General features: G+C 44.5%; 1 protein-coding gene across 2 annotated transcripts in view; it reads left to right on the top strand.

Annotated features, from left to right (window-relative positions):
• Positions 1-26,993, top strand: part of SLC7A1 (solute carrier family 7 member 1) — a 37,264-nt gene extending 10,271 nt beyond the window's left edge. The window contains exons 2-13 of one of the 2 annotated variants that reach the window (XM_064716740.1): positions 5,230-5,613; positions 9,177-9,218; positions 10,335-10,493; positions 12,702-12,876; positions 14,702-14,826; positions 16,388-16,610; positions 17,388-17,527; positions 19,211-19,313; positions 20,980-21,191; positions 21,528-21,676; positions 23,860-23,968; positions 24,562-26,993. In XM_064716740.1, the coding sequence (XP_064572810.1) occupies positions 5,244-5,613; positions 9,177-9,218; positions 10,335-10,493; positions 12,702-12,876; positions 14,702-14,826; positions 16,388-16,610; positions 17,388-17,527; positions 19,211-19,313; positions 20,980-21,191; positions 21,528-21,676; positions 23,860-23,968; positions 24,562-24,671 (1,917 nt within the window). In that variant the 5' untranslated portion in view covers positions 5,230-5,243 and the 3' untranslated portion in view covers positions 24,672-26,993. The remainder of the gene's footprint in view (positions 1-5,229; positions 5,614-9,176; positions 9,219-10,334; positions 10,494-12,701; positions 12,877-14,701; positions 14,827-16,387; positions 16,611-17,387; positions 17,528-19,210; positions 19,314-20,979; positions 21,192-21,527; positions 21,677-23,859; positions 23,969-24,561) is intronic. The other variant, XM_064716746.1, reaches the window with a different exon arrangement.
• The last annotated feature ends 76 nt before the right edge of the window (positions 26,994-27,069 follow it).

Consider the following 27,069-nt stretch of genomic DNA (forward strand, 5'->3'; position numbering starts at 1 on the left):
CCTCCCCAGTGGTGTTAAAGGATCTGCTCAACAAAGGAGGGTAATATGATCCCCTTCAGACAGGCAGTGTGCCTTTAAGCACGTGAAAAAGATTGGGTTTTGTGTATACTGCACACCCACTCCTGTGCATGCCTCTCTGTCTTTGTTTAATGTGTTGTTTGTATTTAACTGCTTGACTCCTTTCCTCTGAGTGACAAATGCCTTGCTAGTGGCTGATCTTGATTTTTAATGACAAAATTGGCAAAGAATTTAACATTATTGTCCATATATGTATATAAGTATATACACTCAAATGTAATCTAGATTAATGTATATTGAGATATATGCATACATTTGCACACATATTTAAAAAATAATAATAATCAATAAGGGAACAAATTTACCAACTCATAGACAATACCTTCCTTTTCCAGTTAAAATACTTCAACAAGACAACATCTCCTCACACACAATGAAACAAATGCAAAGGATTGCAGCTACTTTGGTGGTTTTGGCTTGGACTCCCTGCCATTGCTGCTGCTATAGTGAGATGACTTCCAGCTTTGCATAATGCTTGGTCATGCCTTTGCTTTCACTGGCCTTTTTGCTGGTGGCTGCATCTGCAAATGACTGCAGTTGAAGTCTGAGTTGGTCCTCAGCACATGTCTCAAGTGTATCTTCCCTGAACTGCCTGCCCTCTCCAGCACAGCTGATGGGGACACTTGCAGCTGCTTCAGGGACACAGCCAGATGCAGCTTAGGGTTTGATGTCACATCCTTTGCTTCTGTTTCTAAAAGTCTAGAGACAGGTGCTCAAATATCTGTTGGGAAGGCTCAGCATCTTCTGTAGTCATCTTGCCTCTGCTCTATTGCTTGTTGCAGAGTAACATAAAATACTGGAGTTTTCCAAGGCAGGACATTTTGGAAGGATGTAGCTGACACAATTCTTGCTTGAAACTGGAATAGATCACACCCAGGACTGATGTGCCTTGGTGATTCGGTTTTCTCACTGATGCTTCAGAAAACATTCAGGAGATGTAGTTTGGTCCCTTACTTTATGATCTTTTGCTTTTAGGAGTCTACAGTCAAATCTGACACCCCAAAAATATCTGTAATGCTAACAGCAGTAGTAGGAATTGAGGTTCCCCACCTCTTTTCCCTCTGTAGGACTTCTGTGTGAATGATGCTGTCTTGGAAATGGAAACAGCAAAACCAGCCTTTGGAAAGGGCTCCCAAAGGGGTTTGTTACCTATGTGTTGATCAACTAGTTGGCATCATCACTACATGCCTGTTTGGGGACCATGTTTGCACAAAAATACAGGGTGTAAACCGTTCTACATTGTCAAATATACCAGCACCTAGGCAAGCTCTTTGTTCTGCAGACTTGCAGCAGTGATTATACAGCTGTATGAGGGATATTTCTCCTCAGCATTCTTTTGGTCTTCAACAGATGTCAGATTGTCCACGGGACATGACTTCGCTGTGAGAGAAGGGTACTGATGGCAGTAGACAGTTCCATGTGTTTCAAAATGGATATAAGCATGTGTGGGACAATGTTGAATGAGGATTTCAGCTCACTTGTCCTTCAAGGAGATGTCTGCGGACTTTGTTGGACATGCAGCAAGATTAGGCTTAGGTTTACTTTTATCCTTAGTAGAAAACTCCTTGTTCTGCTTAATCAGCTTTAATTTTATGCTCTTCTGCAAATTGGAGAAGAAAATTCTCAGGACCAGCAGTGCCTTGAAGTAGGTAAGGGGTGGCGTTTCAGAAGCTGAAACAACTTGTAACTCTTGAGGAAGTGATAGTATTGCTTATGTAAAATGGTGCCCTGTCAGCTTATTTTTACACATGGTGTTTTATGTTTAGCTGGACAGATATTTATTTTGGTTTACTTCTTGCTGTCAACCACATGGCAGATTGCTTATTTTCTTATGGGTTTGAGAAATGGGGAAGGAAATCTATCAACCTGATATAATAGGTACGTTAACTGTTAGATAAAAGGAGGAAGAATATCTTATTTTATTTAAAAATACAATAGAGTCAAGACACAAAAAGTTGGACAGGGAACAAAAGTAATAAACATAAAATGCACTGTAAATAAAACACCAGTAGCAGTTGGACTATTGAAGTTGGTGGGAGCTTTGCCATTGACTTTGGTGCGACAGGATTCACCCAAGGATGTGGCCCCTGGCCTGGGGTCCACCCTGCTAGGCTACCTGGGTGTGTCCTTGCTTCCCACCAGTCCCAAAGACCTCAGCTCCAGCCAGAACATGGAGATACCCAAAGCCTTGGGCTGAAACCATTTCTTACCCAGGGTCTGAGTGGCTGGGACTTGCAGCTCAGTGCTTCTCATCAGAGAAACCAGAGCTAAGCATGTGCAGAACAAAACTTATCTATATTCATTCAGATTTAAGTTTCCTCAGCTTGAAGGTGGTTAGGTACCATCTGGAAACATTTCTGGTACAATTTATATTGTTTTATGTTATTAGGACTGCATTATGCCACAGGAATACTGGCTGTGCATTCAAAAAAAAGGCTCATCTTTTCAAGTGAGGCTGGGGGTGGAACCAGCCCAGAACAAAGGGTCACTTCAAAGTCAAGGATGACTGTTTCAGAAGGCGAAATCACAGCTGGATCCAACTTCTAAGGACGGGAAAAATCATAATCTCTGCCAAAATCACCCTTTGATACACTTGCAAAGATAACAAATGATACGCAGAAGGTTTTGGGCAGAGGTGTAATGACTCTGTACTGCATCCTGCAAAACCAAAAGATCGTTCTCCTGCAAAAAATCCCACTTGTCTTCACTGAAGGTCTCTTTGTTAAGTGACAGTGAATATAATTGAAAGTAAAAGGTTGATTTGGTACCTGCTGTTTCAAAAGCAAAGAAAACATGTAAGAGATGCTTGGGTGGTGATCAGTGGTGCCTGTGAGATGAATGACAGTGCTCTGTGTGAGGGCCACAGAAGATGGCTGCATTGCAGGCTCCCTGTTTGTTACCTGCAGGCTATAGGAAGTATTCTATTCACAGCAGAGATGTTCAGACTTTGACATATTTTTTGTGAAAGAGGCAGTTGATATCTTAATCTGGAGTTCACCTGGAAGAGCACTGTCTGCTGGCATTAAGCCAATTGCAGGATGTTGATCTTAATTTCCAGGTCTGTCATAATTATATAGCCCCTCTTCTAAGCAAATTATTCATAAAAAGCAGTTCTGCTTTATTCTTGATGGCCATAGTACAGCTGTGCGCACCTGTGGATAGGCCCAAGGGAGCTTCCAAATGAAATTGCTTTGAAGTATATTTCTTCTGGGACACTCTTGAGTGAATTATAAACTTGAAATAATTCACTAGGTTATTTTTTTAGTGAATAAATTGTATGTCCCCCTGCCCCCTAGGACCTTGCCAAGTTCTCTGGTCCTCCATCTCTGCACCAAACGTCTTTTCCTCTCCTGGGGACGTTTCCCCTCCCCAGCCCTGTTTTTTGCCAAGGAACTGATTTCTCATGATGTATATGTCTGTGACAAGGCATGAAATTGGGGACCAGTTACTCCTTCATTTTCAGTGCAGAATTAAAACCACTATGTTATGTTTGTTTTGCAGGATTTGTTAAGGTAGATGGCTGTGTAGGAAGTAAAAGGTCTACCATGTTGTTGGCATTCTAGAAAGCAACAGAATTCATTGGAGACACTGCAGTACCACAGTCTTCTCATCTATTTAACCCAGTTCAAAGTTTGTGGCTGCCCTGTCCCAGCTTTAGGGAGGTGGGCAGTTGTCCAGCCAAAAACAATCCTGGCTGACGTGGATTTGGGTAAGGCTCAGGTGAAAAGGAGATTGAGTGAACAATCCGACATGAATGCATTTAGGTAAAGACTTAGATGTGTCTTCCTGCTGAAGGGAGAAGATATTTTTCCCTCTCTGCATGTGTTGAGAACTCCCATGGTTAATGAAACAAGATTTTTGTAAGATTGGCCTAAAACCTGCTTTTCTTTATTTGTCTAAATCCATGTCTGTTGGGAGCATGTTTGAGAGCTGTTGGTGGGGTACAATTCCTGACACAGTGGGCCTTATAAATCCCCAGCCCTGTTCCTGCAATTGTAATTACTTTCTCATAGTAGGGGAGTTAGTGTATAGCCAAGAGAAAGGGATTTAAGCCAGGATTTATGACGGGTGTCTTGGAAAAGTGAAGAGGATTTTTGGTTTTGTAGTTGATGCTGTGGTAACAGAATTGAAGCATGGATTTAATAGTTGCCTCAGTTAATTAAGTTTCTTAGCATGTATTTTCCCACCTATTACACTAGATTTTAACTGGAGCTGATGAAGTACCAGTCTCACTGAACTGTACTGTAAATTGCATTTAGGAGTATTTTTTCCTTCATGTTATTCTCAGCATAGTATTGATGTCTGTGTGCAGTGTGTACTGCTGAAAAATACGTGTTTCAATCCAGCATTGCATTGAAATAAAATAACCTTTTTCCTTTGCCATAATTAATGAGGAAACATTTTTGAAGCCCTATTGTTGAAGCCTGCTAAATGGTGCAGTGTGGGTATCAGGGTGGGGCTCTTGGAGCTGGAGGATGCAGTCTGAGATGGAAGATGGGGTTCATCCCTGTAGGCTGTGGGCACACAGCTTGGGGATTTGTAGAGCAAAGCAGAGAAAATCTGATAGTCTGCACAACGCATCTTACAGAGGAGGTTGTCCTGGAGTAGCTATTCCCTCAGGCTATCAGGTTGAGAGGTGTTATGTACATCCCTGCAGCGTCCTCAGGTTTAGATTCATCCCAGTAATACAGGGTTTGTGCACTCCACAAGCTCTCTGCAATGTGAACCAGTGTGTGGTAGATGGGGAAGCTGGAACATTCACTTTTAAAATACTCTCCTGCCCAGAACAGGAAAACCTGTCTGAAATCTGAGAGACAAAATTGGCGTTTTTGTTTTGCCCACTTGTGTGTGGGCACTGAGTGACTGTGGAACAGGGTGGGAGCTGGACTGGAGTATTGCCTCTCTCCTGGGATTGCACAGGGTTTGCAGCGTGACTGAGAGTTGGAAGCAGAACTTTGGTGTTGTTTATTTTAAATCCCCACGGTAGGTCTAGATAAAATGCCAAAGGAGACATTTCACCCTGTAAAAAGGTGGAAAATGGGAAGTTTGATTTGCTGAAATGTACGAAGGCTGTAGCACTGTACCTGTGCAGTGATGCTGATGTAGAAGGGTATTCTGGTCTGGATAATGATGGCAGCATCTTTCTTGCAGGCCCAAACAGGAAGATGGATTGTCAAAAAATCACCAATTTTGGAAACCAGCTTCTTCGTCGGAAAAATGTGGACTGTTCTCGAGAAGACAGTCGCCTCTCGCGATGCCTTAACACGTTTGACTTGGTGGCTCTGGGTGTAGGCAGCACTTTGGGGGCAGGTGTCTATGTACTGGCCGGGGCTGTGGCACGGGAGAACGCAGGACCTGCCATCGTCATCTCCTTCTTGATTGCCGCCTTGGCTTCCGTGCTGGCCGGACTCTGCTACGGGGAATTCGGTGCTAGAGTTCCTAAGACGGGATCAGCTTATCTCTACAGCTACGTGACTGTGGGTGAGCTGTGGGCCTTCATCACAGGCTGGAACCTCATCCTCTCCTATGTTATTGGTAAGTGTGGTGGGTGTGCTGCAAGAGCCTAGCTTCCCTTCAAGGTGGCAGCCTGGTCTGTAGGGTCACGCTTGTTTCTGGTCACGCCTGTGTTACTGTTACAAAATAGATGCTTCACTCTTGCGCTCTCCAGGATTTCAGGACTCATCAGTGGGGGATGCGTTTTTGATGGCTTCTGTGCTGCTGGCTGAGGGCTTATTGCTGCTGGGAATTCCTTGAATCTCCACCTTGTCCCTCTGGCATCCCCTGGCTTCTGCACACTTGTTAGGGTGTCCTCTCTGCTGAGAAAGGAGCTGCTCACGGAAAGATGCTTTTATACAGTGTCTGTACTCACAGTTGATCAAGGATTAATTCTGGTCCCTTTGGGATCTATTTAAAGTATCTGGAGATAAGAGTTTTGTCTTGTGAAGTGCTGCAGAATTAATCTTGAGATGATCTGCAGGTTCAGAGTCTCTGGAAAATACAAACCAAATCCCTCCTAAGCCCTTGACTCCCACTAGGAGAGGCCCTGGCTCAAGCTCAGAGCATGCGCTGTGCAACTCAGCTGATGCATTAAAACTAAGCCACACTTTGCTAATTAAGGATTTGTGTCTTTTCAAGCACATTCTGGGCAGGCTGCTTGTTATCACACCTCTAAGGCTGCAACAGACTCGCCAGTTGAGACTGAAAGCTTGCTAGTTAAACTGAAAACCAACTGTTTGCTAAATTACTAAAGGGAGTTGGTTTTTTTAAATGCATTTTATGGGATTTGTAAGCATTACCTTGGAATTTAGTTTCCATGGTGCTTGGAGGGTAAGATCATATCAAGAACAACATAGTGGCATAGCAGCTGTCTGTCTGAGATCATTGAGATCATGCTGGCTTTCCTCTGTGTGTTACCTGAAATATTTTTCTCCTCTTCTCCTTCTTCTTAAAAAAAAAGAAAGAGAGAAGATGAAAAACCAGAGCCAATTAAACCCCTCTCCTTAAGAAATTTGAGTCCTGTAGCTATTTTGTGAATTACATTCACTGCAAGGAGTAGATAAAAACAATTTTTTAAAAAGTAAGTGTTTCATTTCTTCCACACTTCTACAATGGACTCTGCTTGGGCTACACGTAGAAAAATTGAACAGACTTCTTGGTAATTTTTCTTCTGTTCCAGAAAGGTAATGATAAATCGTCTCCTTCATGCCCTTCATCTAGTTGGTTTTGGGGCCATTCCTACCATGATACTGGACGACCAAAATGAGTGACATAGCCGTGGTTGCTGCCCCAAAACCTGATTCTGCAAATGCACAATGAAAAGTTTTGCCTACTGAATGTTCTACTCCGAGGATCTGGGCTCAGAGTGGTATTTCCAAGATTTTTTTTCCCCTCTCATAGTGGATTTTGAACAACTGTCGCAGTTCTTGTTTCAGAGTTGACTGCTCAGTGTATTGTCACAGGGCAGGAAATTCAATTAAAAATAAGTAGATACAATCCATGAATGTGTTCAAATACAACTTCCGTACTTTTATTTCAGTCCTGTGTCAAGAATGTGTATTTGCAAACTGTCTTTCTCATAATTTGTGAGAAAGGGTGGCTAAGGTGGAAAAACACCAGGGGAGGATATGAGGTGTAGGAGGTCCCTTTATCTTGCCCAGCTTTTCTCTCAGAGCTAATTGCCCCTCTTGAGAGCAAGGACAACTCCCGGCAGCTTCTGGGGCGTGGAGGAGAAAGATATGTTGACTGCCACTATTAGGCCCCAATCAGCTCTATCAATGAGACTTTTGAAAGTGTTTATAATGGTTCCTGTACTCTGAGTTAGACACACGGGAGAAATACTGACCAGATAATCTCAAGAGGTCAAAACAACACAAAAGTTTACTGGCAAACTTCTGAAAAATTAGGAGACTTTGGCTAAAGACTTACTACAACATCTGATCAAAAACACTTCTCACAGCATTAATTTAGCCCATCCAACTTGACAAACTTTACACCTGTTAGTTACTCAAAATCTTCCAAGAAGAGGGAATTAGAAGAAGGAGTGAAAGACAGAGAGGATATGGAAAAGCACACAGAGCTCCCAATGCCTGGGTTCCAGCAGTGTTCAGATACAAGCTCCAAGAGGAAGGTAGGGTCAAGATGTGCTGCACTCATGCTCAGCCATAAAAACCCCTGGGCCTTTGTGGGCCCTTCACCCAGGTGGGACTTCTGGTCATTTGGCCTCTCAGGAGCTGGGTTAGGCAGAGTAGAGCCCTGCCCCTGGTGTGCCAGTGCAGTGCTGGAATAGAGGCTGGGGGCTGTGGGGACGGGGCACTACCTCACCAGAGCAAAGCTTCACCTGCTCACTCACACACACAGGCATCCCTAAATGTCTCGGGATGTCAGTCTCTGACAGGCACTTCAGAGCCAGGGCTTGAAAGGGACAGGAAGCTGGTTTTTTTCTTAGTCTTGCAGAGAAAATGCCAAGCAGTGCATCAAAAATGTGCATCTCTAAAGAGCTCGGCCAGCTTGGTGTTTTCATGCTGAGGTTCTCAGACATCAGCTCAGGAAGTATTGTGAGGGTGGTAAAAGAAATCCTGGAGTCCCAAGGATGAGTGGCCAGTAACTTATAATTAATTGAAGTGACTTGACTTGTGGGAAGGCTTGTGTGGAGTCTTGGAGGTGGGTGATGAGAAATAAATGGGCGTGCAACTTATCAGTTATGGTCTAGAGAGAAAGAGAAAGGTGTCCAGGACCAGAATCTGATGTGAATTTTCTTCTGGGATGATGTGGGTTTGGGGAACTGTGCCAGATTGTGGGATGCGTTTCAGGAACTAGAAACTGGCAGGAGCTGGTAGTATGATGAGTAACAGCATCTCTGTTCAGTAGGTGCTGCTGGGGTTTCCTGGCACTCGGTGACCTCCTTGCCCGTGCTTGTTCCTGCAGCGAGCCCAGCACCTGAACTCTGCAGTTCTCCTGGGAGCTGTGTGCTGTAGGCAGGAGCCAAATCTGCTCTGGTGAGGCTATGCTGACCCAGAACTGGGTAAATCCTCCTAGGTACAAGCTGAATGTCTTTACACTGTGCTCTCTAATAACAGCAAGATATTATGCAGGTGTCTGTGTTGTTGAAAGAATGTCAGATTCCCTCTGCTCCCTCGAGCCTGTTGGTTACAGAGAGTTCCAGATAAATGGCTGATAGTTATGTGGAACTGGCATCGAAGCAGCTGGCATCTAATATAACACATGCAGGAGCTGGGTGTTCCCTTCCTAGAACGTAAAATATTACAGCTAGGACAAAAAATAGCACTAAAATAGTCTTTTTCCTCAAATCGTGCCAAAGCTAACCTGAAAAATTGTAATGTGGTGTGCAATAACTTTTGCAATTTCTCAGGATTAAATTGATGGCAGTGATGTCCAAACTCTTTAAAGGTGTGTTCACACTGTGCACTTTTCTGTCTTGGTGAACAGAAGAGTCTCCCAACAGGTCTGTTCTGCAGCTTAATTTTTATGCTGTTGCAAAGCTGGATTGGGCAGGTGAGTGTTCCCAGCTGTGCTGCAGGTGCTGCTCACCGCTGCCGCAGAGGATTTGGCTGTGGGTGAGCACAGACATTGTTTGACAGGATTGCAGGTGCTGGAGTTGGGACCTGAACACCCACTCACAGGTGAGTGTGGCAGGACAGACTGTTCTGGGTGGAAAGGGGCCCCTGATGGCATCCTCTGAGGAGCTGCTCTGCAAGCCAAAACCAAGCCAAGGTCTTTTTTTAACTAGGTAATTATGTACAGAAATAATTATGATATGTAATTAGATGCTGTTATATACAGTGTATGTACTGTATGAGACCTTGAGAGTGTAGCCACGTTAACACGGGAGAGGGAGAAGTTGGCTTTTATCCAAGCCTACTTATTTCACAAAATGCTGCCACTGTCTGGTGGTAGCTCTTTGTTGCTACTATTTCAGTTCTCTAAAATTACATTTATGGCCCAGACACTGTCCCCAGCTTGCTTGTCCTGAGACCCCAGGTTCAATTCTCACCCCAGCAAGCTGCACGTAGTTGGATGCACTCAAACAGAAACAAAAAGTGGCCCCAGAGGGCAAAGCCTGAGCACTTGCTGCCGGCAGGAGCTGCTCCACTTGCTGTGGTCATCCCCAGCACTCTGCAATAAGCTGACTTATGCTCAGATAACATGTAATTTGTATCTGAGTCTTTTTCCTGCTTGGATGCTGTAGCACTGGAGGTCAGAGCTGACCTGGGTGTTTCCAAAGTGCAGAGCTGGTCACTGGTGTGGTCCAGGCTCTGGTGCTCCAGCACTGCACTGCTGGAGGGCAGCTGGGTTCTGTAAGGGCCCTCTGCCTGGGCTGCAGCCTCCTAACTGGGGCTGCCAGGGGCTTCTGCCAGCATTACCTTGGGACCTCTCTGGTAACAGAAATGACCAGGTTTGAGGGAAGGGCTTGGGGGTGTGAGGAAAAGGTCAATCAGGGCAGTATCAAAGGCAAAGCTGAGGTTTGCAAAGAAGTCAGACTAAAAAGATTTTTCTCATCTTGTCAGCTCAGGGTGAGTCCGAGGCCCACTGCCTGTGTGTGTTACTATCAGAGCAGATGCCAAGCATGAACACAGGCTGTGGGTTGGGTATGGATGTGAAAGGCTGCTCCCAGCACCTGGGAGCACATGCAAGGTTGCTTTGAGGCCCTCTGTATTGAAAAGCCTTACAAGGCTCCCCCTGGTTTGGAACATGTGCCAGCCACAAAGGTGATCTTTGTCCTTTCTATCCTCTGGCAGGAACCTCGAGTGTGGCCAGAGCCTGGAGCGCGACGTTTGATGAAATCATAGGGCAGCACATTGAAACGTTTTGTAAAAAATACATGACGATGGATGCTCCCGGAGTGCTAGCAAAGTACCCAGACATCTTTGCTGTGGTGATAATCATCATCCTAACAGGTGAGGCACTGGATGGGTTTGTGGGTGTGCACCTCCTTCTTCTGTAATCTCATTGTTTGCTTTTGGAATGAGCATGAAGTCCTGATTTATTTTGAGCAGCATATTAAAGACTTTCTTTGCTACAAGTGTTGGATTGACCTATATAGCTACTGAGGAGTTACCACAGGGCATAGCCTGCTTACAAGGTTTTGAATTAGAGGGGAGCATTCTTGATATTTTTGAGCCACTTTTAAAGCCTTCAATCAAAATTTTTCTAAGGAGGAAAAGAAAAGATGACTTGTTATCCTCAATCAGGTATAGGAGTTTAATCCTTCCCTCCACAAATCCTATTACACAAGAATTTCATGCAGTTAGTCTATCAGCCTTATTCCCCCTTTGATAATCTGCCAATTTTTTATGCTTTGAGCCAGAAAAGTGAGGGAAAAAAAGAAAGAGGACTTGGTTACAGTTTCATGTACTACTGTTTTAGTTTTGGGTGTTTTTAAATATGTACAGGCTTCAGTTTGCAGAAGTGAATACAAGACTCCAGAGAATTAAATGTGTCACACACAGTCCGCATTTCTTTTTTTTTTTTTTCTGAAAGTGTGCCAAGCCTTTGTTCATAAATTGGAAAAGTTTTGACAACTTGCAAGATCAAAATTCTTCTGAATGTTTACTTCTACTCCAGCAGGGTCTTGCAAAGCATTACCAAGTTTAGGCAAATTTAAAAAATTATGCTTCTATACTCCTCTGTAGTTTCCAGCAGGCAGAAGCTGCAGTGTCCCACTAGCAAGGTTATCCTGACATTTCCCACTCTGATTGGAATGGCCTTCTCAGTGTGAGCTGTGCTCATAGGGACAGGTCTCATAAGCAAGGGATGCTTTGGCATTTGGATTTGCATTTGGATCTGGGGCTGCATTGATGGCTGCTGAAGCCAATAGCAGCCCTCTGTTTTCAGGATTACATCTAAATGAGAGAGATTTTCCCCTTTGTTCATTTGTATGTAATATGAATTGCTCTCATTTCAAATCAGAATCTGATCTTTCATTTCAGATACAATTTACAAAATTTAGAACTCCTTACTTTAGCACTGCTGAGGTGTAAAATTACAAAGGTTACTTTGTACTAAGGTGGCTTTATGCTCCTGCATGAAGCAAATTCCATGGATTTTAATAAAAAAGGCAAACCATTCTTTTCTAAAAAATAAGCTGCTGAAAGAGCAGCTTTAGTCTCAAATACCATCATCACAAGTTTATATCTGCTTGCACTGTCTTGAGCTTCAGATTTCTAAAAAGTACCTTACAAGTTTTTGTGGGCTGGTATGTAGTTCTATCAAAGACTCTTCTGATATGGCTGTCTCAGCTTATTTCTTACTTTAAAAGAAGGAAAGGTGAGTACACAGGATGCTCTTCTCTCATTGAAGTCCCTTGGAGTAGCAGTAGAAGAACACTGTGTTGTGCTTCTCCTCTCCCTTGGGCCTGTGTAAAGTTTTTTTACTTCTCCTTCAGCCTTAGATTTGAGTTAAAAGTTTCAGTTCTTAAAAATCAGACACCTGAAGAGGAAGTTAAGAGAGCTTATGGACCTGAGAAGCCAAGCTATGCTTCAGTGAGATTTTGCTTCCCAAGGCCTGTAGCCATGCTCTACTTCAGATAGATCATCTTAAGACCAAGCTGAAATCCTCCTCTCACTGAACTCACTGGCAAAGCTCTTGCTGATTAAGTAGGAGCAGGATTCCTAAGATGCCACCTTCTTTGTCTTCAACTCTAGAAGTAGCTATTGTAAGTAGAATCCTCCTGGATTTGGTCCCTGCTCATATTTCCCCCAGTTTCTGAGGAAAGTTGAGTGTTGTTCATAACTTTTGCATTTGTCCAAGACCTCTAAGACAATGTTCCTTCATTAAAAACCACCTGTTGTGCTTTCTCTGGGTCTCTGTGTGAAGTTTGAGGCAGTGGGAGTAGTTTAAGTGTATTAGCAAAGCACTTTACCAGGGACATGGTCCACATGGGCATGCTGGATGGGAGAGTGTATCACATTCTGCAGAAATAATGTCTGAGCTGAAGTCCCCATCCTACTTCTGGCTGAGTGAATCCTGAGCTGCTTGGCTTTGTGAAGAAATGAGATGGGATAATTTGGGCAGAGCACAGCGTGAATGCAGTTGAGCTATGTCTGTGAGTCCCCAGCACCTGCTGCTGATGGTGAAATACCTGACCTATGCCATTTTTTCCCCAGGGCTTTTAGCTTTTGGTGTGAAAGAATCTGCCCTGGTGAACAAAGTGTTCACCTGCATCAACGTCCTTGTCCTTGGATTTGTCGTGATCTCCGGCTTTGTGAAAGGATCTGTTAAAAACTGGAACCTGACTGAACAGGACATTTACAACAGAAGCCATAGCCTTTTCAAAGACAAGTAGGTTGGATGTTTTCTTCTCATCTCAGAAGCTGGTGCGTTTTCAAAAGCAAGTTTAAATGGGGGGTTGTGGACTGAGTTAGAGAAGCAGTGAATGGGATGGCTGCCTCCTTTGCCACAGACCTTGGAGGCAAAGCTGTCTTTGGTGGGTGTTTGCTGGAAGCAAGCTGTGCTGATGGGCTGAAAGTGCTTGGAGCAGCTGTGTCGTCGTGGGCCCTGCTGCAGGACTGACCATTTCTAGCCTTACAACCAATATAGCACCCAAAGGGGAGAGAAAAGAGCTCTTTAGACAGTGCTCTACTCAAGTGTACACCAGGCTGGCTCTGGTGCCTGTGTGAAGCCATGTCCAAGTATAACTGTGTACTTTGAATACTTGGGCAACATCCTTTGGCATTGTTATACCTTATAGACACCTTGTTGCAAATGCCTCAATAAAATGAAGGCAAGTTGCAGATTATTTTAATGGATTGCTGCAAGCATGTCATAAATCTGTTTTTAATGACATTTTGCTTGGCCAAAATTCTGTCATCCTACACAAGATCAAAATTAATGAGCTTATGAGGCCCACCAGTAAGACAAAGTGATTAATTTTTGTTTGAGACTGTATCACACAGGATAAGGGCCTTTATATATCTCCACTTTTATGATGGTCTGCAAGGAAGCACAGTTGGACGAAATTTGGTGAGATTCATAAGTGTTGTGTGGGTCAAATTTATCTTGTGTAAAAGCCACTTCTTGAGCCTCTTTTCAAAATTCAACCTGCTGCAAAAAAATTGCTTCTATAGGACTAATACCTTCTCCTTCCCTCCTGCTATTCCCATGCAAGGAGCAATTACTGCAAGAGTTTCAAAGTATGAGTGCAGGTCTTTGACCTGTATGACTTACTATTTTTGTAAAATCTGTCTGGGGTTTATTTTATCATTATTTCCAGAGTGATCCACATTTGGGTTGTACTATTTCTGTTGGCCAGATTTCATCTAAGTCTCAGCAGAGCTTCTGTGAGAGAGTTCAGCTACTTACATGTGAGAAGACTTGCAGATTTGGGATTTAGTTTAGTTTAACTGCCTTAATTCATCTTTACAAAGACTTTTCACTGAAAATGCTACCTAAGTCACTTGAACTGAAGGGCGTGCTTGTTATATCACTCAACACAAGGCATATGGATATGGGGTTGCAATCCAGAGTGCACTGGGATCAGCCTGTGTTTGTCTGTTGACTTAAATGAACTTTGGTTAAGGCTCAGCAAAGCAGTTGGTGTGTGAGGTATCCAGGCTCCATTTCGCTCTCATGGTTACAGGAGTGGTTTGGGTATGAGCTTGGCATATGAAATTTGAGAAGATGGGGTGGATTTTAAACAATCATGGCACCCTGCATTCCTTTCTTATGTCTACTCACCTACCTTTTATCTGAGTCCATCTGAAGTAAAAAGTGGATGGTTCACGTGTTTCTCAGTCTTTAGTTTTTCCAAAAGCTTCTGTTCAAATGAATATATGTATGTGCACACATGCAGTAATGTTAGGAAATTATCTTTAATGTTCATGCTGTTTTCTCTTTGTCTTAGCCAAGACATTTTTATCCACCCCATGGAACAGGTGGTGGGAGCAAATCATGAACCATTTTTATTCCATGCCTTCCCCAGGCTGTTGCAGGCCAGTCCAAAGCTCAGCAGTGGGTAGGGCTTAGCATTTTGCCTGGTATGCTAGCATATGAAAGGGAGAGCCTGCTTCTTCAAATTTTGGCTTTGGATTTTGTTATGAGCTGTTTGAATAGCTTTGTGACTCCCAGCTGGGCGGGATCACTTCTAACCCAGTGCCATGCCTTTCAGTCAAACACAGGAAGAAAAGCTCTACGGTGTTGGAGGGTTTATGCCCTATGGATGGAAAGGAGTCCTCTCAGGGGCAGCCACGTGTTTTTATGCTTTTGTGGGATTTGACTGTATTGCTACTACAGGTAAGAGGGAAGATGTCTTTGTTGTGGTTATGAACCTGGCTGCCGGTAGATTGACTTTCAGTAACATTGGAGAGCACAGATAATAGGGAATTCAGGACACCACGTTTGTTGTCCCTCTGAACCTCAGCTCAAAATAGGCTTTTGGCTCAGCTGCTCCTAATAGTGAAAGTGCTAAATTTGTTCAAGTCCTTGAGTGCCTTAGTGCTGACTTCTAGCTGCTGTAGCACACGGATAAACTGTATAACCACGAGCGTCCTCCCTTCTTTGCCTGCAGGGCCCAAGCTAGTGGATGGTCAGTGACGGCACAACCAGGTCAGACTCCACAGAAAACATGTTCAGGTTTTCCAGCTAGGCAAACAGGGAAGGCCCAGGTTCACATGTCTGGTATGAGTATGAGCCTCTAACTCTAGATGATACTTTAATCAACAGGTTATTCTGGAACAGTGTTCTTCAGTGCCTTCAGCTGCAGAAGCTCTGATGGCTTGGAGTATTTTAAAGATCCAGAGAAAGAGGAAGCCTCTGGGGAGTAAACTGTACCCTAGAGCTGTGCTTCAGAATCAGGAGATTTTACATGTAAAGGTTAAGAGGTCTTATTTTGAGAGAGAAGCTATCAGCATGGTCATATTTCTTGGGGCTAAGATGAATCCTAATTTCCTGAAGAAAGGATTGTCCTTGATTTCACATTTGGCAAGAACGGTTGGAGCAGAGGGAGAACGGAATCATCACAGAGAGATAAAGCATTACTGTGTCTTCTTCCAAGCAAGGAGCTGGAGAAGTGTTGGCTCCATTACTCCAGCCAGCCCTGGAGCTTCTCCTTGTGTGAGAAACATTCATCTGCTTTTGACTTGTAGGTGTATGGATCTGTGTTTATCAGTTCATCCTGCTGAAATGCTGTACCTCAGGAGTTCTTGGCTTTCAGAGCAGTTTTGTAGGACTAGGAAAGTGCAAATCTGTTCTGTAATTGATCACTGCCTGAATTTTGGGGAATTCTGGTTTTTTACACACATTTTTTCCTACTTGGTTGTTGAAAATTTTCCATAAAAACTAGAGGAGGTCCTTCTGTTACGAGGCGTGTTCAAAGAGCCATATGACTTTCAGGCACTATGCCCTTCTCCAGAAATGGGCACCTATGGTGGCATGATCCTGGTGTATTAGTTCCGCTAGGGATGTTACTAAAATGGACATCCATGGATTTTCCCTACAACTGCAGAATAATTTCTTGTTCCATCATCTGTGATCATTGAACTCTTCTTGGGTCTGCAGCATCAGTAGGATAGAAGGATGATCTGGTTTGGGCAAAGCACTATTTTAATCCAGATTGTTTCTGTGCCTGAGTTTACAAGGCTTCCACGAATGTGTGTCAGAAGTGACTGGAGCAGCAGAAATGGGAGCAAAAGGCTGTGATAACCCAAGTGGATGGAGCAGGCCATCAACAGCATTATGGCCAAAGAGCACCTCTGTACCAATGAAACCTTTGAAAGCCCCAGCCAGCACACCTGCCCTAGGCTGAGATAAAGGTCTTGCTTGTCATTTAGCTAATAATTAAATTTCTTTCTTGTAGGTGAGGAGGTAAAAAACCCTCAGAAGGCCATTCCTATTGGCATTGTGGCATCTCTTCTCATCTGCTTTGTGGCTTATTTTGGCGTGTCGGCTGCCCTGACGCTCATGATGCCTTACTACCTGCTGGATACCAATAGCCCTTTACCCAATGCCTTTAAATACGTGGATTGGGATGGAGCCAATTATGCAGTGGCTGTCGGTTCCTTGTGTGCACTTTCTACAAGGTAAGACACTGCTCTTCATTTTTGCGTCTCTCAAGGTACATCTCTTGTGTACCTCCATCTCCTTTAAGAAATAGAGTGGAAATCAGGGATGAAATTCAGGGCTACTGACCTCGAAAGGACCAGGATCCCACCCTGTGGTAGGTACCAGAGAAGCAGGTGACTGGTATCACTTCAGAAAGTCCCGTCTTAGCAGAAGAACCAGCAGGTGCATCTCAGGAATATAAATCTGGATTGAATGACTAAATCATGGAGGCAGCTATGCAATGCAGGCACAGTTTGGGTGCAAGACATGCTGGCCTGCTGTGTGTAGAGCAGACTTGTGTCAGGTGGTGCAGGGTGCATCTTCAGGAGTACATGGGGCTTACCATATCCAGGGCCATCTGTCTGCAGGTTACCTGCAGGACAGCCATCTGGATGGGAGGCAGGGCAGGCTGGAGGCAGAACTTTTCACCTCTTGAACTTAGGCCTATTTCAGATCAACTTAGACATACTCAATTAGGTGAGCATCTCACAGAGGCTCACAGAAGTTACAGCTCTTTTACTGCCTGAAAGTCAGGCTGGTTTTATGCCTCATGGCTAAGTTTAGCTGTCCAAAATCAGAGAGCTGCACCTCAGTTACCAGCTATGGGTATTCAGAGGGAGCCCTTGAAGGAGAAGCTGAAGGGAATGAAGACCACCTGTTCTATAGTTACACTGCCATAAACTTGCTTTCACTTGTGTGCCTGTGCTCAGCAGGAGGTGACATAAGTAGATTATTTCTCCTTCCTGTGTCCGTAGTCTCCTTGGCTCCATGTTTCCGATGCCTCGAATAATTTATGCTATGGCAGAAGATGGACTTCTCTTCAAATTTTTGGCTAAAGTCAACGAGAAGAGAAAAACTCCCTTAATTGCAACGGTGACCTCAGGAGCTACTGCAGGTAGGATCCAAAGACTTGCACAAATGTGTGGAAACAGACATAAGCTCATCTTCAGGGCAGATAAGTCTGCCTGACTCTAGCCCACTTACTAATTGGATATATTGCAGAATACAGCAACCCAGAGGGTGTCCTGGATTTCCAGGGCATGCCCTGGGGAGTCTGCGTGAGCATGAGAAGCTCGCTGTGTGCCTGTCCCTCTTTCTCAGAGCTCATTGCTTACAGTCCTGTCTCCTGCCAGGAACTACCTTTATCTGCTCAGCCAGCCTTGAAAGTAATTAACACCCTGCAAGGTAGGAGCCAGTGGTGCCCCAGCATCCTTGTGGCTGCTGGCCTGGCTCGGCTGGAGACACTGCTCTGCCTGTGGGTAGCAGCTCTGCAGAAGATGCCAGAGCAGCCGGAGACAAGCAGATGGCCCCTGTGGCACTGGCATTTGTTAATCAGTTACTCACAGCTGGCAGCCATCCTGTTCTCCCCTTCCTTCTCCTGGCCTGCCAGAAATACAGGAATTAAAGCTCCTGGACAGCAAGGATGAGCAGCTTACCCTGTTCTTGCAGCCACCCCCTTCCTCACGATGCCTGGCAAAGAGGAGAGCAGCCTTGCTGCTTTCTCTTTTCCTTCTGCTGCAAGTGTAGGATAAGCTGTGGGTACAAAACTGTGCGACCTTTGGTGGGGAGTTGTGCCAGACTGCTGCCCTGGGCTCTTATCTCCTGTGAAAGGGCTCAGCTCCTGCTGCTGGGACTCTCAGAGCCTCCTCACAGCTTCCTTCTCCCACACCTTCCTCTTCAGATGTTTTGGGGTCCAGACCATAGTGGGGTAGGAAAAAGAGCAATATAAAGTAAAAAAACCAAACAACTTTGTGGTCTCATCCAAATGGTCCATAGTGCCTATGACCAAAACCCACACAAAGCTGCAGGGACAGCATTTGCCAGCTGAATTTGAAGGTTGGGCTGGCTATTGGGCTCCAGGTTGTACATTAAGGCTGAGTGGGGCCAGGCTTGGCTCTGAGGTCCCTACACTCTCATATGGCTGTTGGTGCCACCTGATGTCTGACTGTGTGTCTTTTATCCACTTATTTGCCTTCTGAAAGCCCTATACAAATTCCTCTACAATCAGGGTTACCTGGTGAGGGTGTGTAAGCAGGGTAATCCCTAAGGAATGGCAGCCTTTTTCTGGAAATTCTGGAAATGTGATGACACCTGCTACTTCATTATGCCCTCTTTGATGCTTGGTCCCACTGCATGCACAAGCCTGATTGCAATCCAGCTGAGCTGAGACACCAGGGCAAGGTGATGCCCATCCTCTGTTCCCTCTGGCTACTTCCAGGAGATAATTGTGACTTTAGGAGTGCTCCAGCTGCACTTGGGGACTAACAGTGAGGTTGTGGCTTAAACCCCTGCTTTTTGTTGGTAGTTGGGTGAACATAGCTGTGCAAAACAAACAGACTGGAATTTACTGTAGTAAGCATTTCCTGTTGTTTCAGCTACTGAGGCTGGGACAGCCTGTGGAGTCTTAGGGTATTCATGCACCAAGGCCTGCCTCTTCTTCTCTTGGGACATCTTAAGCTCCCCTACCAAGTCCTGAGCAAGTCACATGTGTGCTGCATTGTTATTAACGCTGCTGAGATGTGCATGTTCTGCCATGTTGCTGATTTTTCTTCTCTCTTACCTTCCTCTCCTCCTACAGCTGTTATGGCCTTTCTCTTTGACTTGAAAGATCTTGTGGACCTCATGTCCATCGGGACCCTCCTGGCTTACTCCTTGGTAGCAGCTTGTGTGTTGGTACTGAGGTAAGAATGTAGAAGCTTTGTCTCTTCTGGCACAGAGAGAATTCCACACAACAGTCAGATGCCCTCATAGTTTCTATGGGCACATCTCCAGCTACAGGCATGTGAAGAGCTTGTTTCTTTAATTTCATGGGGGGATTGTGTTAGTTGGATCTACAGGGAGGTCCTCTGAACTTGGTTAACTGTTCCATGCCAGTCCTGCTGTGGTCAACTCAAAATGCTCCAGGAGATATGCCAAGGGGTAGGGAGGAAAGATGTGTGACCCTGGCTGCCTGCCTTGTCCCCACTCTTGTGCCCAGTGGGGATACCATTTCAGGTTGTCCTCCTTTTAAAAGGAGATTTGAGATGAAGTCTAGTAGCAGGAAAAGAACTGAGCATGTGTTTGCAGGAGCAATGTGTCTTTGAGAAGTGCTGAGCTTCCACAGCTTCCCAAACCTAAGCTAAAAATCTTCAGTGCTTGGCACCTTACAGACAAGAGCGCTCGATTAATGAAAAAATATCTGAAGATCATGTTACTGAAAAGTACCTTTGTATAGAATGACTTACTCAGGATCAGATGGAGGCTCTCACAGCTATTGCACTGAACTGAGAACAGTCTTGCAGCAGGTGAAGGGCCAGTGCTGTTCTGTGGTACCACTGCTTTGTGATTGTGCTCTGCTCCCTGCCCCTTGAAAATTCTTGCCGATTTACCTTATCCGTCTTAAGTTTCCTGATTTCCCAGCCTACTCTTTTCCTCAGAGCTAGAAATGGCTTTTTAATTTGTTTTTGCAAGCTGCTGTACCTATTGCATGACATTTCCCCCATTATGGGTTGGCAGAGGCAACAGCCTGTTTTGTAGTGACCTTGGCAGCGGATTTGTCTGCCTCTTGACTGCTTAATGATGTAGCAGCTGAATTGTTTCCAAAGCTGTAAGATCCTGCCGCTAGTTGCTTGCTATGGCTGCACCCAAGGATTTCACTGCATTTCACAAGTCTCAGTGTTTAACAAATGCCTCATTGTGAACACATCCCCACAGGAACAGTTTTAAGGTGACTTTCAAAGTGGCCCAGTTCTTTAGTCAGACTTGTGGCTGAGTAACTTGCCAAAACTTCTGTAACAGAGAGCTGAGGCTCGAAGAGTGTTTTTTATTTATGGTTCCACATGGTTGGGTGTCACAGCCCTGTTAAATGTGGTGTCCACAGCAACAACCATTCTTGCTTCAGTTCTTCCTTCTTTATGTGGTAGCAGACAAGCTGGCAGAAGAATCTGGGGTGGAGGGGTATGGGGCACCAGGAATGCTGCTGCAGTGTGTGACAGCTGCAGAGCTGTTAGCTCAGCCACCTCTGTGCCAAAATGCAAGAGCTGAACTGCCACAGATGACACAATGGCCCTGGTTATGAGCATCAGTCTGTCCCTCTGCTGTTTCCTTCTCCTGTCACTCCCATGTCATTGGTGATATGGATGACAGGACTCATGAAAGGGAGCACTGTCACTTTAGAACACTTACCTTACAGCCATGCTGTAGGGGATAAGAGTTGGTTGTACTTGCTTACATCATGATGACATCATGCCTCAAATTTCCCCTTGAAGCAGAAGGGTATAGATGTGACATGGTGTCCCTCCACAAATGAGTGGTACCCTCATTTAAAAGCCCAACTAACAGGCTCTTTGTGTCATTTCCTTTTCCTAGGTACCAGCCAGAGCAGCCTAATTTGGCATACCAGATGGCAAGGTCGACAGAGGAGACAGATAACAACGAGTCTGTGAGCACCAGTGAGTCTCAGGCTGGGTTTCTGCCAGAGGAAGAGGAGAAGTTTTCCCTCAAAGCCGTACTATGTTCCACAGAGTCAGATCCTTCCAAATTCTCAGGTTTGGTGGTGAACATCTCAACCTTCATCTTAGGTGAGTGCTGGGCAGTGTGTCTCTGGGGCATTGAGTCAGCTGGTAGGGCTTTGTACTCACCATGGTGGGAAAACTCACCTCCTTGATGTGATTTTGATGAGCTTTTGTAATGGCCAAAATAACTGAAGACTAAATTTCTGACTTAAAAAGAAATCCACAGATGGAGTGTGTGGGGGTGTATGGTGGGAAAAGCATATCTGTTATGATTAGGTTTTTGTGAGTCGCTGTTCTGTTTGTGAGCTTTCAGATTCTGCTTTGCCTGCTTATGGTTTGTTCTTGGGTTTTCCCTGTATCTAAAAAAAAAAAAAATCAGTAACCTTTGGTGTCTGTTCACAGGTTTCCTTATTGTGAGTATCTGTATCCTGACTTCCCTTGAGCCAAACATTCTGATAAATACTGTACAGATTATTGCCGCCATCCTTGTTGTCACTATCATCTTCATTATACGGAAACAGCCTGAAAGCAAAACCAAACTCTCCTTTAAGGTGAATGTCCTGGGACATGTAGCTAGGATAGAGGTATCTGGGAGGTGGTTGGAGGAGGAAGTGCATGTGTTGGCTTGTATCAGAAGGGGGACGCTGGCCAAATGGATGTGCATAGAATACAGGCATGATGTCAGCTTTGCTATCCAGGAGAAGCTGGAAAGGCAGAAGCTGCTGCAGAGGTGTGGCTGGAAGGGAAGGGCAGGACCCTGCATTTGAGAGCAGATGGTTATAGGATAGGGAACAGACAGACACTGGAGGAAAGGGGAGGGTTGTGAAGGGCCACATTGGATCATGGATACAAAAGGAGAAAGAATATAAGAAGTAAATTTGTTGGCAAGGATCTAAGGCTCTAAGTGCACTTTCATGTCCTCCCTAGTCCTCATGGAGGCTGAGATGACCATTCTCTCTTAAACAGCCTTAAGTATGAGGAACTCTGTTGTTTTCCTGCCCTCTCCAAGCACACCATCCTTTCTATATTAAACAAACACTGGGATGGGTTTTTTCTCCCAGCGTAATCCCAAGTCATGCTTTATCGTATTGATTTCAGGTAGCTCTGCAATTTATTAAATTAATTTTGGGTTATAATTCCGTGCTCTAAATTATGTTCATTTTGATTGCTCTGCAATTAAAAATTTTCAGTAAATTCACAGATTTTAGTAACTTAATACAGCCAGAGTTTTCCAAGATTGTGTTTGCAGCTCATTTGGGGGTGATGGTCCCAAAGGTGGAAACAGAAATATCCAGGAGCAAAAAAGTTATGCACTCTCACTCGATGGTATTTTCTGAACATGCTTCTGAGGAGGTCTGTTCATCTTTCACTCAGGATATTTCACCTCCGTTTTTTCCCCTCAGCCACTACTCTGTCCAAGAAAAAAGAAAATTACACCTGTCACAGCTAAATCTGTAATCATAGAATCACTGTGGTTGGGAAAGACCTTTAATATCATCAAGTCCAACCATTAGCCCCGTACTGCCAAATCCACCTCTAAACCATGCCCCCAAGTGCCACATCTACATGTCTTTTAGCACCTCCTGGAATGATGATTGCACCGCTCCCTGGGTAGCCTGTTGCCATGCTTGACAATCTTGTTTCTTATCTCCTTGCTGTTCTTTGGGCATTTACAACCTGATGGTGATTTTTTCTCCAAAATCACTCTGGAAATCCAAGGCTGACCTGTTTGTTTCCCAGTTGTTTTTCTGTATTTTTTAACAGGTAATTTTTCTCTCTTCCCCAGTCTTAAGAGACTTTACCAGTCTACCAAGAGCTCTCAGAGTTGCTGATTTAATAGTTCAGAGATCACTTCTGCAATCTCTGGGTACATAGCTCACCCACCTAGGGAAATTTTATGTCTCTACTTACTTGACAAAGCCTTAGAAAAATAGCTTTAGAAAAATATTCTTTTTCTCTTTTCTAATTTGTGTACCTACCCCCTCTCTCTAATGATGTGAGCCGCTACTTTGCATAAATTTTTTTGGCAAAGCTTAAATTAAGAAAGGCCCACATCTCTGCTGGTTTGTTTTTGTAGATCTCCTTTTTCCCTTAGGGGTGAAGCTCACTTTCCACTTAATTCTACCATATTCAGAAACTTTTCTAGTATTATAATTTACCTTGTTTGATTTTTATATTTGCAGTGCTGTTTTCTGTATTCTTTTTTTTGCATTTTGGCTTTGCTGTCTCATTCTTCTTTGATTGTCAGACCACTAAGACATTCTTGGTACTGGTATAGTCATCTCTTGCAGTATTTGCTGGTTTTCCTTGCTTTGGGATAATTTGCTCTCTATTGCTTCATTGCCTTGGTACCTGATGGATGAAGTTCCTCAGGTCCCTCCTCTGACATTCCCCTTACCTTCATCTCTTGGTCTTCAATAGGTGCTTGTCATGACACAGTCCTTGGTTTTTACTCTTCTCTCTTTTGCCCAACAAGTATTTAGTATTGTCACTAAAATTTGCCTCTTACCTCCTTCTGGACTACAAAACAGGCTTTTAAAAGAGGTGAATAGTGTTGTTCACATGCCCGTCCTGTGTTGGACTGATGTCCCTTTGGGTTTAACCTTGCCTTTTCTCACATCTGGCAGCTGAAGAGTTGGTAACAGCCATCACTTCCCATTTACAAGGGATGTGATGTTCGTTGCTGCTCGTTAACCATGCTTGTAGATGTAACATATCCCTTGTTCTTCCTCAGGTACCTTTTTTGCCCTTCCTTCCTGCTGGGAGTATTTTTGTCAATGTTTACCTCATGATGCAGCTAGATGCAGGCACGTGGATTCGGTTTGCAATCTGGATGCTCCTAGGTGAGTTTAAGTGAAAAATGCTATGTTCAGAGTTACTAGATTCTGTTCACCATAAATTTATTATAGCATTCCAGGGAGGGATTCTGCACTCTGGCCATCCTTGGGCAACCCTGGTGACTTGACTGAAACCCTTTAGTCAGCATGTAACAAGCTTTGTTTCAAATTCTAGGGTCTTGAAGCCTTTGTGTGGACAAAACAACAACCCATGAACCATCTTATGGGTCTTGTTGCCAACAAGAAACCACAAAGCATTCCTTGTTGGCCAGCCTTGCGCTGCTGTCCAGGTGGTGGAGCTTGTGCTTCTGGAGCTGAACAAGCTGAGCTGCATCCCAAGATGCTCTCAGCAGCCACTTAGATAGGGCTGAATTGTCTGAGGTGCTCAAATCAGTTTGGGGCTGGGTTAGATTGACTTTTAAAGACTGGTGCCTGCCTGTGTTAATGGCTTTTTTCCCTAAAGAAGATAGTGGCTGTCTGCTAGAAGCTAACCATAAGGATGGCTGGACTTAGACTGGTGTAACTTGTGTCTGTGGCTGTGAGTAGAGGTTTCTGTTTATTTTGAGAGCTAACAGTGCCCTCTCCCTTGGCTTCCACAGGCTTTATCATCTACTTTACCTATGGAATATGGCACAGTGTGGAAGCCAGCTATGCAGCCTCAGCAGAAGCGGAGAGAAACACAGACACTGGCTCAGACAGCTGTAAATGACTGTTTGGCTTACGGGCAACTGAAAGAATGGCTGCAGTGAAAGAAACTTTGTGGTGGGGATCCTGAACCAGATTACACCTGTAATCAGTTATGCAGAAATAAGGAAGCAGAATGCAGGCCTACCCCACTTGGTTACTGCAGCTTGCAGTTTGTTTAGCAGCACAGTTAAAAGGGACCACAAGATGAAAAGACACAACTCTGGCATATTCCCAGCAGCACTGGCAGCTCATCTGGGCACTTCCCTCTCTCTCTCTCTCCGGTTTTGTTATTTTTCCCCAGTGTGTAGAAAGAAAACTGCTTCTGTGTGCAACTGCTGCTATGAAACCAGGCCTCACAAATGTCCTTCTTTCAGTAGCCCCAGGAATTCCTCCCAACAGATATTCTACTCAGTTTTACATGGAGCAGGTTTTGCAGTGCTACTATCAGGCGTAGACCAGGGTCCATCCTTCACCCTAGGTGAGCTGTACCCTCTGTGTATGCACACATACAAAAAAAAGAGATTCTCCCCAGTCACTAGATTACCCCAGGTTAACAAAGCACCTGCAAGATTTGCTTTCTTTAAAATATCAGGTCTTAACCTTTTTTTTATTTAACTTGGTTTTTTAGCTATGTGCTCACATGCTTTAAAGCATGTCACTGCTGTGAAATATTGGGAAGGTTTGTAGTTGCTGATTGTCAGGTGAGCGATCGCTCAGCAACACACAGCTCACACCAGCAGGTGTTTCTCCCAGCTGTACACTCCACAGAGGGATTGCCAGCTTTAGTCAGGAAACCACATGGTGCAAGTACTGCAAAGGCTTGAAAACAAGGGGTGTCTCCAAAGAGTAGTCCTGCCTCTTTGCCTCAGAAACCACCAGTGGTGTGGCTGTAGTGGTGGGGGTGGCCAGCTGAACTGAGCTAGCTCTGACAGCAAGTGCAGCCCTATGTTCCTCCCCCACATCAGTCTTCTGTGCTGGCTGCCTGGCATTAGCAACTTTGATTTGGCATTGGTGGCTGGAGCACATTCCTGCCCTGGGAGGGGAAGCACAGGAGAATCCTCAGAGGCACAAAGTGATGTGAACAATGCCTGGTGTCAGCCACCTGCCCAGGGGAAGCTGTGGGGGTGTGCAGGGATTTTTTAGTCCTGTCAGAATGTGCAACCCAGAAAACACCATTAAGGCTCTAGGATCTGACTTGCTAAGGGGAGCTTTCCCTTTGGGGCTGAGATTGTCTCCAGAGCCTGCCTGTAGTGAAAGGTGGGAAATTTGGAGTTGAGACCAGGGTCTGTATTTGATTGGTAATGCCTTGGTTTTGGCTGTAAGATGGTTTTTTTTTTTTTGGTTTTATTTCTCTCTAATAGCTTTCCCTAGCCAAATTAATCCACTACTCTAAAAAGGCTTATTAAGGTGAGCCATGCCCAAGTAATGCCACTGATCTAAATTAATCCTTCAGCTTGTACTGAAAAACAAATCATAGAATTGTGGAACAGTTGGGTTGGAAAGGGACCTTTGAAGATCATCTGGTCCAGCTTACCTGACATCAGCAGGGACATCTTTAATTAAATCAGGTTGCTAAAAGCCCTGTCCATCCTGCTCTCAGACACTTCTGGGTTGGAGTATCTCAGATAGATACTGCAGAAATCCCCTTTCCCAATGTGAGTGGATGCTTTCCTAGGTGTCCTTCATACTACTGCCTCTGAACACTGGAAAATCTTATTTGGTTTGTCAGCATGGCTCTTGCTGATGAAGCGACAGGCTTTTGCACCTGTCATTGAGTTGGAGAACTGAACAGACCCCTGCATGACTTGCCCAGGATCTCACCAGGCATCTGATGCAGCAGAAAAGGGAATCAGACGATCTCCTGGATTTCATGGCTGGATTGTGGACCATTTCTCATGTTTCCAAGACACTTTATAGCCTTTCTGCCCATTGAAGTGTTTTCATCTTTTAATTCTAGTACATTGGGAGGCTTTTCTTGACAGGATTGCAATTTGAGGAAGTGAAGGCAATGTGTTCATTGCCTCCTAGGTGGACTTCAGGGTGTGTTATGAGTGCAGCTTCCCCTACAGAATGAAGTTGGGGGTCTGCTTCAGTCACTGGGTCTTGACCATCTGCCAAGGCTTTGCTCCTTGTGCATATACAAAGTCTTACTCAAGCAGGGAGAGATTAATATAGAAATTAAAAGCCGCTAAGTCCAAGTCTGTTTTGTTTAAACATAGGCAAGCTCAACACACTCCACAGCCTTCCAAAAGGCACTGAAAATGTGGTGGGAGGGCAACAAGATGAAATCTCAGACAGGAACAAAGTTTTGTATTGTACTAAAAATATAAGGATGATTTTCCTACTTGGCTACCAGCTTCTGTTCAGTGAAAACATGAAGCTTGTGTCCTTACCAAAGCTTCATCTGCGCTGAGCAAGCC

Source organism: Zonotrichia leucophrys, chromosome 1 (genome assembly GCF_028769735.1).
Source record: "Zonotrichia leucophrys gambelii isolate GWCS_2022_RI chromosome 1, RI_Zleu_2.0, whole genome shotgun sequence".
Lineage (NCBI taxonomy): Eukaryota > Metazoa > Chordata > Aves > Passeriformes > Passerellidae > Zonotrichia > Zonotrichia leucophrys.